Source organism: Palaemon carinicauda, chromosome 1, assembly GCF_036898095.1.
Source record: "Palaemon carinicauda isolate YSFRI2023 chromosome 1, ASM3689809v2, whole genome shotgun sequence".
Classification (NCBI taxonomy): Eukaryota; Metazoa; Arthropoda; class Malacostraca; order Decapoda; family Palaemonidae; genus Palaemon; species Palaemon carinicauda.
Window position 1 is genome coordinate 112,141,564 of NC_090725.1, and position 12,775 is coordinate 112,154,338.

The following is a 12,775-nucleotide window of genomic DNA, read 5'->3' on the forward strand; positions in this document are numbered from 1 at the left end:
TCATCACGGTCTCTGGGTCATGTGTTACACTCCCACCTTCTAAGGTATAAATCTCCTAAGAAAGTAGTTCGAGGTAAGTACTTCGTGTTGGAACAAATCACAAATTTTAAGTAATTTGTATTTTTCCTAACAGTACTTACCTTGAACTACTTTCGGGTTATGGCCCGCCCATCCTACCCCGAGTGCCTTACAGGACTTAATAGAAACCTATCTGACAAAACTTACTGGAGAGCGAGACCTGAGCAAGCATGCTCTCTGACCCCGGGTCGTCTCTGGGCGCGTATCACTCCGCCAGAGATGCCCCGCATAGAAAACGGGAGTAGGATACACTACACAAAATTCTGGTCGGATGGGAGGAGATCCCAGATACTCCTAAGAAAGTAGTTCGAGGTAAGTACTGTTAGGAAAAATACAAATTACTTAAAATTTGTGACATTCATAGTAAAGAGCGAATGGTTTGTATTTGTGTGGGAATAAATCTGATATTATGGAAAGATATGGTAAGCTGGTTATGAGAAGGTGTACAATTAGTCTGTCCAACTCATAGGCTGAAGAACCATTGGTCTGGATATTTGGTGCCTTTCTTTTTCCTAGAAAATACTTATATTTTATCCATATAAATAAGTGAAGAGAGTAAGGAAGGCTGGCTCAAGAATTGAAGAGACAGTGAAAGATGGAAATGGAAGGTTGTTAAAAGGAGAGGAGGCAAGGAAAAGGTGGGCAGAATATTTTTGAAAGTTTACTGAATGTAGAGGATAATAGGGAGGCAGATATAATTGCTGTTGCAGGTGTTGAGGTGCCGGTGATGGGAGATGAGAATGAGAGAGAGATTACAATAGAGGAAGTGAGGAGAGCACTAGATGAAACGATAGTAGGAAAAGGATCTGGTATGGATGGTGTGAGAGCTGAGATGTTGAAGGAAGGGGTGTGACTGTACTTGAATGGTTGGTGAGATTGTTTAATATGTGTTTTGTGTTGTCAATGGTACCAGTAGATTGGGTTTGTGCATGTATTGTACCACTATACTGTATAAGGGTAAGGGAGATGTGCATGAGTGTTGTAATTCAAGAGGTATTAGTTTGTTGAGCGTAGTTGGAAAAGTGTATGGTAGAGTAATGATTAATAGGATTAAGGATAAAACAGAGAATGCTATCGTAGAAGTACAGGGTGGTTTTAGAAGAGGTAGGGGTTGTATGAATCAGATTTTTACAGTTAGGCAGATATGCGAGAAATATTTAGCAAAAGGTAAGGAGGTGTATGTTGTGTTTATGGATCTGGAGAAAGCGTATGATAGAGTTGATAGGGAAGCAATGTGGAATGTGATGAGGTTATATGGAGTTGGTGGAAGGTTGTTGCAAGTAGTGTAGTGAAAAGTTTCTACAAAAGTAGTAAAGCATGTGTTAGAATAAGAAATGAAGTGAGTGATTGGTTTCCGGTGAGAGTGGGGCTGAGACAGGGATGTGTGATGTCGCCGTGGTTGTTTAACTTGTATGTTGATGGAGTGGTGAGAGAGGCGAATGCTCGAGTGCTTGGACAAGGATTAAAACTGGTAGACGAGAATGACCATGAATGGGAGGTAAATCAGTTGTTGTTTGCGGATGATACTGTACTGGTTGCAGACACAGAAGAGAAGCTTTACCGACTAGTGACAGAATTTGGAAGGGTGTGTGAGAGAAGGAAGTTGAGAGTAAAATGTGATTAATAGTAAGGTTATGAGATGTACGAGAAGTGGTGGTGCAAGATTGAATGTCATGTTGAATGGAGAGTTACTTGAGGAGGTGGATCAGTTTAAGTACTTGGGGTCTGTTGTTGCAGCAAATGGTGGAGTGTAAGCAGATGTACGTCAGAGAGTGAATGAAGGTTGCAAAGTGTTGGGGGCAGTTAATGGAGTACAGTAGTAAAAAATAGAGGGTTGGGCATGAATGTATAGTTCTATATGAGAAAGTGATTGTACCAACTGTGATGTATGGATCGGAGTTGTGGGGAATGAAAGTGATGGAGAGACAGAAATTGAATGTGTTTGAGGTGAAGTGTCTAAGGAGTATGGCTGGTGTATCTCGAGTAGATAGGGTTAGGAACGAAGTGGTGAGGGTGAGAACGGGTGTAAAAAATGAGTTGGCAGCTAGAGTGGATATGAATGTGTTGAGGTGGTTTGGCCATGTTGAGAGAATGGAAAATGGCTGTCTGCTAAAGAAGGTGATGAATGCAAGAGTTGATGGGAGAAGTACAAGAGGAAGGCCAAGGTTTGGGTGGATGGATGGAGTGAAGAAAGCTCTGGGTGATAGGAGGATAGATGTGAGAGAGGCAAGAGAGCGTGCTAGAAATAGGAATGAATGGCGAGCGATTGTGACGCAGTTCCGGTAGGCCCTGCCGCTTCCTCCGGTGCCTTAGATGATCGCGGAGGTAGCAGCAGTAGGGGATTCAGCATTATGAAGCTTCATCTGTGGTGGATAACAGGGTAGGGTGGGCTGTGGCACCCTAGCAGTACCAGCTGAACTCGGTTGAGTCCCTTGTCAGGCTGGGAGGAACGTAGAGAGTAGAGGTCCCCTTTTTGTTTTGTTCAATTTGTTGATGTCGACTACCCCCCAAAATTGGGGGAAGTGCCTTGGTATATGTATGTATGTAAATAAATAATGCAGTCCAAGATAAAAATAATCAGGTATCCTTTGTTTTACAGATCCACTGAGTTTATTGCATAACCTTTCTTTCTCAAAGTTCAAGGCAGTTATAGTTAAACCCTTTTTGTATACTACCATTTCATCAAGGAATACTGTACAAACCATAGTCTACAAAATAAAATAGCATTGAGGACCTTTTTTTATAATTCTGTACTTGTTTTGTATGGCCTTAACAAACTGCTTACAGTAGACATAATTCTGTAGTTTGTTTGCCCATGAGAAAGTGCTTACAGTGGACATAATTCTCTACTTCATTTATCTGGTCATAATAATGTTCACATACTGTAATAGACATAATGGGGTAGATACATTTTGGTTATGATAAAGGCTCAATAGGTACAAGGAAACTGAGGTCTTTAAATGTATGACAAATAAGACACCATTTTTCATACCAACATGTTTTTAAGAAAAACAATTGGGACGGCTTTATTCTGTCAGCTACACAAACTTTTTTTTAGGATTCCTTCGTTATAAAAAATATATTTAAAAAGAATTAAAAGTAAAGGTTTTACATTCTACTGTGACAATTATTTGAAAGTAGTGAAACTAAAAACATTAACATTGGATTACTTATGACTAATGGAAATCCTGTCTCAACTTTTAATTGAGCTAAAGCAAGCACCTTGTTATATATTAACTATCATTTATGTAACAATATATACAAAAGCTTTATCTTATACAGAAACATTTAGACAATAGTTATACTTCCATAAAGCCTCAGATAAACAAAATGCTTTAGCTGAAATATAGCACTAGTGTCTAGGAAATGTTTAAACGAAAACTAGTTTGATATTTCATCGCATTATCAAGTAGGTCAGAACATATGAAATTTGTAATCCTAACTTTTAAATGTATTATTTTTGTCATGCTAATTATTAATACTGAAATAACTCTGAAACATTAGATTATTCTACACAAGGCTGAATGTATTGATTGAGTGACACATCTCCATATCAAAATTACAAAATACATATTTTATACAATTTGTATTATTCCTAGCTATACAAACCTGAGTAATTTAATGGAGTTACTTCTGGTTTTGTTTCTTATGGCCAGACTAAAAAAAAATAAGAAATGGTAGATTGAGTCATGCTATGCTGCTGGACAACCAGTGCGCATGATTGAGGGGTGGCTGAGGTGGGAACTTTGATAAATGATTCAGGTTTGTGTAGCTAGGAAAAATACATACTGTATAAAGTCTGTAGTTTATTCCTACGCAGATACAAACTTCCGAGTCAACACGAGTCTTTCTTAGGTGGGAGAAAGTCTGTGGTGTAGTAGGTCTGCCCTTTACTCCAAGATACAATTTCAATACTTGAATAATAGCAAGAGATCAAAGCAATATATTTGTGAACAGTGCAGCTGGCTTGTAGGAGGCATGGCCTTCTGTTCCAGTTCAAAGAGCCTTCTCAAGATGAGGTGATATAAACATAAAGTGACTTGCAATATTAACATATGCAATGTATCATAAAGTATCATTCAACAAACACATAGCATTCTTACTTGCATTAAGTTAAGTGAGGGCTTAAAGTTTAATCAAAATCATTATTCACCTTCATGCTCATAAACACCTTATAATGCAGAGTATCTGATGAATGAACTCCTCGATGGGACATCGGCTTGATAGGACCTCATAAGAAAAAAGTAATTTATCCAGGACTGACGGAGGAACGGGTTTGGGAAGTTGTCTGCTTTGCGGCACCTCTCAGCTGAGCTTCGGAATCCAGCCTCGGTCGTCATGTTGTGTCATCCTCTCACCATCATGTTCATCTGTGTTCGTGTCGTCGATAACTCCCTTCACATTATACGACACTCCGCTACCTCCATATTTGCCAGTTCAGGACCTTAGATTGTGGCTAGTAAATTCTGCAGTCTTTCAGCCAAAACTGAAGGGAGCAAGTTGGCCACATCTGGATCAATGGGTAGAGGGCTCTGAAAAGCACCAGCATTCACTATAAAAATTTCTCTGGTGTGGTAGAGGTAATTGCGGAAGTTTCGAAGACCTACTTGCTTTTAACAAGTTTTCCGCAGCAGAGACCTGGGAGTTAAAAAACTCATGTCTATTGTTGGGCTGGAAATGGTCACATCAAATATAAGTCTGGGATTCTGAGATAGCGGGAAGATATCGTCGATGCCGAATCATCTACTAGAAGTTGGTGGTAAAGGAGGCTCGTCCAGACCTCTTGGTAGCAGATTAGGCTCATGATCTTAATAAAATGAGAGGCTTCCAAACTCACTGGGGCCTCGAGTGGGGATACATCAGCAGAACTTGTACTTGCACGCACCACATTATTTTCAGGAGAATCATCAATCGTGATAAATGTCCTCTTGATTTTCTGATTTGATACGCTCTTTAGCCTTCCTCCAACGTCCTTCCTTTCGCTGAGTGATAACAAAAAGAGGCGGCGATGAATCTAGATCATTCCCATCGTAAGAGCTGTTTCTATGTCTAGATCAAGAGAGAAAGAAGTTAAAGTGTCTGTCTCGAAACTTATTCTACGAGGTCAAAGAGAGAGGTCAGTACTCTGTTCTTTTGAATGTCTATGGCGAGGACCATGTCTACGTCTTCTGCCAGATCATTCTTCTATATCTGATGTAGGGGAGGGAATTTTCTGTGCCACGAATCCACTTCCTGTCATCATGATCATCATCTCCTCCCATGCCTATTGACGCAAAGGGCCTCGGTTAGATTTTGCCAGTCGTCTCTCTCTAGAGCTTTGAAATAACTACTTCTTTCATCATCTACTTCGCGCTTCATAGTCCTCAGCCACGTAGGCCTGGGTCTTCCAATTCTTCTAGTGCTTTATGGAGCACAGTTGAAAGTTTGATGAACTTATCTCTCTTGGGAGAGTGCAAAGAGCATGCCCAAACCAACTCCATCTACCCATCTCCATGATCTTATCCACATAATGCATTCAAATAATCTTTCATAGTTTCTTTTATAATCTTTTCCTGCCATTTAACTCCCAATATTCGGCTGAGGGCTTTGCTCTCAAATCTACAAAATCTGTTGGATATTGTTTCATTGTCATACCACGACTCGTGTCCATACAGTAACAAGGATCTCACTAAACTGATATATAACCTGATTTTTATATGTAATTTCAGGTGATTTGATTTCCAAATTTTACTTAACTTTGCCATTGTCTGATTTGCTTTTTTCAATCTTTCATTAAACTCAAATTCTAAAGATTCTTTCTCCTTCCAATGATATCTCATCTTCATTGCATATTCCGTTCTCATCATCTGTCTTTCTTCTATTTATCTTGAGCACAATCTCATGTAATATTTCATACATTCTCGTAAGCAAGCTCTACAACTCCTGTAAAAAAAATGTGTTCTGAAGAACGCTTATCCTGGTAGTCATGATCGTCAGACTGAATGAACGAGTGGGGTCTATCCGGACGATTAAAGATTTTGTCTGTAAAATAATAATACACAGGGATTTTATCTGCGTAGGGAGAGGTTCTATGTCTTCAGTCCCAGCCCGAGGATTTATAAAACTCTGTGGGAATCTGTATGGTTTATTACATCCTCTACTATCCAATGGACGAATAGCCATTTCTTAGCATCATCATGACGCAGAGGAATATGCTCAAGCGTCAAGATGGTGGTGCGTTCAGTGACGTCACAACACTTGGGAGTGACAACTTCCTTGGACCTGCAGGCCTGCCTAGGCTGCGGGGGGATAACCTCCCACACAGAGAAGGCAGCGCATACAGTGAAGTCATCATGTTTAGATTTAGGAATCTGAACTTTAGGCCGGACGGCATCCTTTGACAAAATTCTAGGTATGGCAGGAATAGTTACACTCAACTTTCCAGCTATAGGAAGCTTGGGAGGAAATGCCTGCTCGGAGCACGAAGGTATTGCCAAAACTGGAGGGGGGGGGATACAGGTGAAGTAGTCCAACCACCCTCATTGTACAGAGATTTACTCATTGCGGGCACTCTTTCGAGGAGTTTTCTGTTGAGGACTGCTAGGCGTAAGAGGCAAGCCTTTCTCGGTAGAACGAGTTGTAGACTAGTAATCAGGATCTTCCAATAATGCTGCCTTGGTACGGGGGAAAATGACAGGCTCAACTCTAGGGTCCTTTCTGGAATAAGGATATGCTTCTGTTCTTATTGGAGACACTTCTACTGAAAACATCTATGTGCATAATCAGAAAGGTATAACTCTCCACTCAGTGCACTCATGTGGGGTGATGGGGATCTAGACAAGGCAGCATAGGTTGGAAGAAAAGCCTCTAGCAGATCTGGCACAGGGAACACAGCTGCCGTAGCTAAGCGATCCGCAATAATAACAGGTTCGATTTCGTAATGCACATTACCGACATTGGGAGATATGTTCATGAAATTAGGGCCATCGTCCTCCGTGACAGAAGCCTCAGAGGAATTCTGACACGCAGAACTTGAATGGAGGAGAACGTTCAATGCCGCACTTACCAAGGGAGAAGGAGGCGAACAATCTCTCTTGGCTCGCTTCTTCCTACGAGAACGGTATCTTTACCATCTGAAGAATGACCACTCCCTACAATACTCGCATGGAGATTCTACCTAACATTTCTTTCCTCTACACGCTGGACATACTGGGTGAGGATCCACATCTATTCTACTCATAAAGGTCCCACAGGGGCGACCATTATGACCCAGACAGGAACGCATCGAGGTTAACATAGTCAAAAGGCACACTCTATATCATAAATAATTCACAAGCAAGTGACAAATAATGTCCTAACACAGAGACATAAGCACAAGTAAAAATAAAGGTGACGAGCGGGCGATGCGATTGTCTGATCACAGGATTAAAGCAGGGACGTTCTACTACCTCCACGGCCGGAAGTGATGTGACTAGACACTTTGGACAAGCATAGCCCGTCATGCATACTGGCTCAGCTGCCCAGCAGCATAGCATGACACAATCTACCGATTCTTTTTTTTGTCTGGCCGTAAGAGACAAAACCTTCAGTAACCCCATTAAATGACTCAGGAAGTTTTTATCCGCGTAGGAATAATTCATTTATTCAATCTTCCAAAAGATTAAAAAGTGGAATTCTTTCATCAATAATCATTACAGGACAAAATTGAGAAATCAATTTCACATTAATTTTTGAGGGATGTATGTATGTACAGTAGTACTCGGTTTACGAGTAACTTCAAATATGGGCACTGTATCAGTCTGTGAGCTAAAGTTTCATTGGGATTTATTTTTATTCATTTTTTATGTTAGGGGTTATAAGTCGTTTAATAGTTATCACTATAAAACCTTTAAAAATATGTGTAGAGTACTTATGAACTTGTGGAATGCACCAAGTGAATTTCCTTTATTTTTTATGGGAAATTATTTTAGAAAATTAGCAATTTAGTTTACATGCTCGCTCACAAAACGAATCAAACTCGTAAACCGAGTTACTACTATATGATACTTTGCCATACAATATAAAGATAGTTATTTCAATAAGACTATTCTAAAGAAAATATTATCAATATATTGTAAGTACAATAAATAACTCAAGCTGGAATTCTGTAAATAAAAATTTTTTCCCTGGATATTCATCACTAAGAATCTAATATACAATACAGTTGATTTAAAATATAACTATAAGGTTTAATATGCAGTACATGAAATCATTTTTTTTTCTAGTGTGAAAAGTCAATGGAACACAAAACTATAATGAATATTTTCATAAGACTGGCAAGCAGATTACACGCATAAATGTTTAACACTTAAGCTATTAAGGACAAAGCCCTAGGCAATAATCACAGTCTTAAATACCTTAAGAGCTCTACAGGCACTTTTCATAATCTTTGGGCAGTATTTAGTAAGTTTCAGTTTAGAGCTGGAATTAATATAGCATTCATTAATCTACAAATATAATAATAAGATTTGATTAAACTAACAAGAACAGTTTAACTGGAATGAGGCACATCTAGCTTTAATTCAAGGCAATTTTAAATGGAGAAGTTTAACAAGTTGAAAGGCCCTTCCACACGAGGGGGCAAATGTACGGCGGGCAGACACTGTTACCAGTTTTCTTGTATGCATGACGATCAAGAATGTACACGATGTCATAGACGAGGAAATGACAGGCAAACCATCGACGTTCCCGTGCCCTTTGTTGAGCCCGTAGACTGCCACTTGAGTATTGTCTAACAAAACTCTGACTTTACTCTGCACGACGTCCGACCTGTCATACATTCGCCTGCCTGTGCCTACTTTCTGCCTTGGGCTGTTTGAACTGGTAACAATGTTTCGAGGCGATAGAATTACAGGCAAATTAGAGTGCCCCCTGCATTTTCCCCTCATGTGGAAGGGTCTAAACAAAAATATCAACTAATGAATAACATTCCCCACAGAAGTTATAATCTACAACTTGCATTACTACAGTATTTTCTACATTCAAGTGGAAAAAATAATGGACGTATGATTAAAGTGATTACTGGAGGTGGACCATATCATTTGTCATAAATAGTTATAATTAACCCTTCGGTATGAGATGATCTGATGAGAGATGTTGGAATGAAGAATGTCACAGATTTTCTTGATAATTAGGAACATCACTTGCCTGAGATAATGACTGGTCTTTTGTGTGATCTGAACCCTGAAAGAAATAGGTACTAAAGTATTACTTGTAATTAAATAAGGTTTCTTACCGGTATGGTAGTTTCCTTTGTTCAGTAACATGACATTGCCTTCATAAGACACCAAAATGACTATGAACTACAGAAACTTGATAGTTAATGAGACAAATATTTTATAATAAAGTACATTTTTCACATAAACCAATGATCATAAATGCCTCACATCTATGCAACAACTCTCCAGGTGCACCAAATTGCACCTTTGACCCGCTGAAAAAGCCTATAAACTTGCTACTAGAAACCTATCTGCGACCAACTTTTCCATATGAATTAGTTGTCTTAACCATGAGGGTACGCTCAGGCCTACTATTCTATCTGTTTTCTTGTTTTCTTTCCTGACAAGGCTATTTTTTCCTGTTGGAGACCTTGGGCTTTTAGCATCTTACTTTCCAGCTAGGGTTGTAGCTTTGCTAGTAATAATAATAACCAGTAAGGTCCAAGTATCTATATTTCAGCCACCTGTGGATCAGATATCTAATTCCAACAGCCTGTGGATCAGATATCTTATTCCAACAGCCTGTGGATCAGAAAATGCAAATCATATCCACCTAAATCAAAATTCACCACTATAAGTCATGGCTTAGTTCATTACAATATTGTTCTACAAAATTTAGCAAAACTTAAATCTTTAATGCAAAACCCATGAATTGAACTTGATGGCCCTCAACATTGCCCCACAGCAGTTGTCAAAAAAGAAGCCAAAATATCAGTCGTGACCTATGTTCATCCTGGATGCAAAGGTGCACTGCTCAGAATTATTGGTGCTCTTCTACACGGAAGAGGGTTTGTCTAAGAATATTTGGTAGCAAACAAAATAGCAATATTGAATATCTGGTAGCAAACAAAATAGCAAAGTTGAATATTTGGTGGCAAACAAAATAGCAATATCAAATATTTGGTGGCAAACAAAATAGCAATATCAAATGTTTGTTGGCAAAACAAAACAGCAATATCAAATATTTGGTGGAAAACAAAATAGCAATATAAAATATCTGGTGGCAAACAAAATAGCAATATCAAAGATTTGGTGGCAAACAAAATAGCAATTTAAATTATTAGTTTGTATTAGAATAATTAGTCTTACTTTTATTCGTTTTATTATTAAAGATGTTCAAACCATCTTGCAAAGAAATAGGTTTGCATGGATTACCTGCCCAGGATTGTCCAGATCAATATCTTCCACAAAATTAGGAAATTTTATATATATAATCTTCAACAAATCTTGGAATGTACTTACAATTGATATGCTGGAGTTAATCAAATCTGAAATATCTTCCTCAATGTCCTCCTCTTCCTCTATTTCCTCCTCCTCCCCCTCCTCTTCCTCTTCTTCCTGACCATCTTTCTGGCTCATAGATGAAAAGTCTTCTTCATAGTGCTTGTCGCCTCCTGAAAAGAGGTGAATGTTAACTTATTGTTTTTTATAATATTGGTATGAATCCCCTCAGGTCCCTTCATAGAGACCTAGCTAAAATCAAATATTCAAAGTAATACTTAATATTCCCAGCTATACAAACTTAAATCTTTTCAATAGGAGTATCACTTCAGAAACTGGAGCAGTCACTAAATTGTTAACAAGGCAGTTATAACAACCAATGGGTAGTATGTTGAAACTGCCCACCTTTCAGTCAGCTTAACTAGTTACTTTGACCTTATGCCTGGGACTTAGAGGAATATTTGAGGTGGGAAGTGGAACTTAAAGTACCCCAGTTGGTATATAGGAAAATAAAGATTATTTTTAAAAATTGTTATTTGTTCCTATACAAATATAAACCTATCGTTCTTTAAACTGGAGACTTGCTTATTGGTGGGAGGTAGTCCTTATGAAAAATTCTGGCAGGTTAAATATCCATGGAAATGTCAATCTGCCTGATCCTGTAACGGAGCAAAGGCAATGAGTCTAGCAACCTCCTAACACCCTAAGTTGAGGTACGCCTAACGGCGTTAGGTTAGGACCATACCTATATGCTGTCTGATATATGGAGGAGCCTGTACAGTATATCTGTCTGTGTTATACTGTCAGAATGTACATAAAGCTTAAGACAAATAATGGGTTTGATATAAATTCGTCCACCCTCCCCTTTGTTAAAAAAGGATAAGGGAGACACTTTGCAACAGATCCTGTCTGGAAAAAAGGTTGCTCAATTATGAAGCCCTTTCATCATCATCCCGTCTAGAAAATAATGGTTACCATTGCAGCTCCCTCTGGGGACGGAATGGATGAAATAGTAGAAGCAAATAATCCTTTTATTCTCAGACTTATGGAATAACCATCATCTTAGAAGAGATGCTTCTTGTCCTGTGAAGGAGCTAGACAGGCTACATAACTTGTTAAGCAGCCACCACAGGACCAAGGATAAAGGTACCTAATGACTTGTGGGTATCTTCCCACAGATATTGGGAGTTGAATGTCCTTTGGCATTTCCAGATTCCTGCCTTCCATACCTGTGCCAGTGACAGGTTTTTTCCTGAGGCTAGTGTGGAACAGATACCAGACATTCACTGGATGGTTACATAAAGCCAGAAAGAGTGTTAATGGATATCTTCTTCTTGAACCTGACTATGCTAAGAAAATGTTTCTGGTACTTAGGCCTTAAGACCCAAGTTCTCTCATGATAGCCTAACGGAAACGGGCCTGCCTGGCATTCTGCCAACTTCGGGTCCGGAACCCACTCTAAGCTCGATAGTTTCACGTGGTGTCTGCATCCTCACCATCCTAGTGAGGTAAGGATGGGGGGGGGGATTTGGGGAGCCTACAGGTCTACCTGCTGAGTCATCAGCAACTGTTTCCTGGTCCTAGCTTGGATGGAGAGGGGACTTGCGTGCTGATCATATGTATATATGGTCAGTCTCTAGGGCATTGTCACTGTCCCTTGCCTCTGCCATTCATGAATGGCAGTTAAAACTTTAAACATCCTCACAAGGTAAAGAAGCAACAAATTTTGATTACTTCTGGATGCTTCTTCTAGTGAAAGAATGGAGGACTCAAATCTGGTGTCGTGCTTCGCAGGGATCTGTGTTTTTGGTCGCAAGATCGGGCACATAGCTGAAGGAGATTGGTTACTTACAAAGTACCATAAAGTTCTCGAGTTAAAGGATAGAACAACAAATTCAATATGACACTTAATACCAAAGAAATATTGTCTTCCCTGTCCCAGGGCCAATATATCAATAAGAGACCCAGGGCTGCAGGCTCTTAACAAACCCACCACTGCATCGTCAACGCTGAAATATCACAAATTTTAAGTAATTTGTATTTTTCCTAACAGTACTTACCTTGAACTACTTTCTTAGGAGTATCTGGGATCTCCTCCCTATCCGACCAAGAATTTTGTGCAGTCCCCCCTATCTCCATTTTCCCTTGTCGGGTCCCTCCGTGACGGAGGGATACGTTCCCTGAGGCGACCCGGGGTCAGCATGTGGGTGCGCTACTGGGTCGTTGTCGTCAGTAAGCAT

General features: G+C 39.5%; 1 protein-coding gene across 1 annotated transcript in view; it reads right to left on the reverse strand.

Annotated features, from left to right (window-relative positions):
- Positions 1 to 5,764: 5,764 nt before the first annotated feature.
- The window catches only part of LOC137650975 (centrosomal protein 43-like), a 119,658-nt gene continuing 112,647 nt past the window's right edge, over positions 5,765 to 12,775 (reverse strand). Inside the window, exons 7-8 of the mRNA XM_068384115.1 lie at positions 10,557 to 10,708; positions 5,765 to 9,279 (exon numbers count right to left, since the gene is read on the reverse strand). Of these exons, the coding sequence (XP_068240216.1) occupies positions 9,208 to 9,279; positions 10,557 to 10,708 (224 nt within the window). The 3' untranslated portion in view covers positions 5,765 to 9,207. The remainder of the gene's footprint in view (positions 9,280 to 10,556; positions 10,709 to 12,775) is intronic.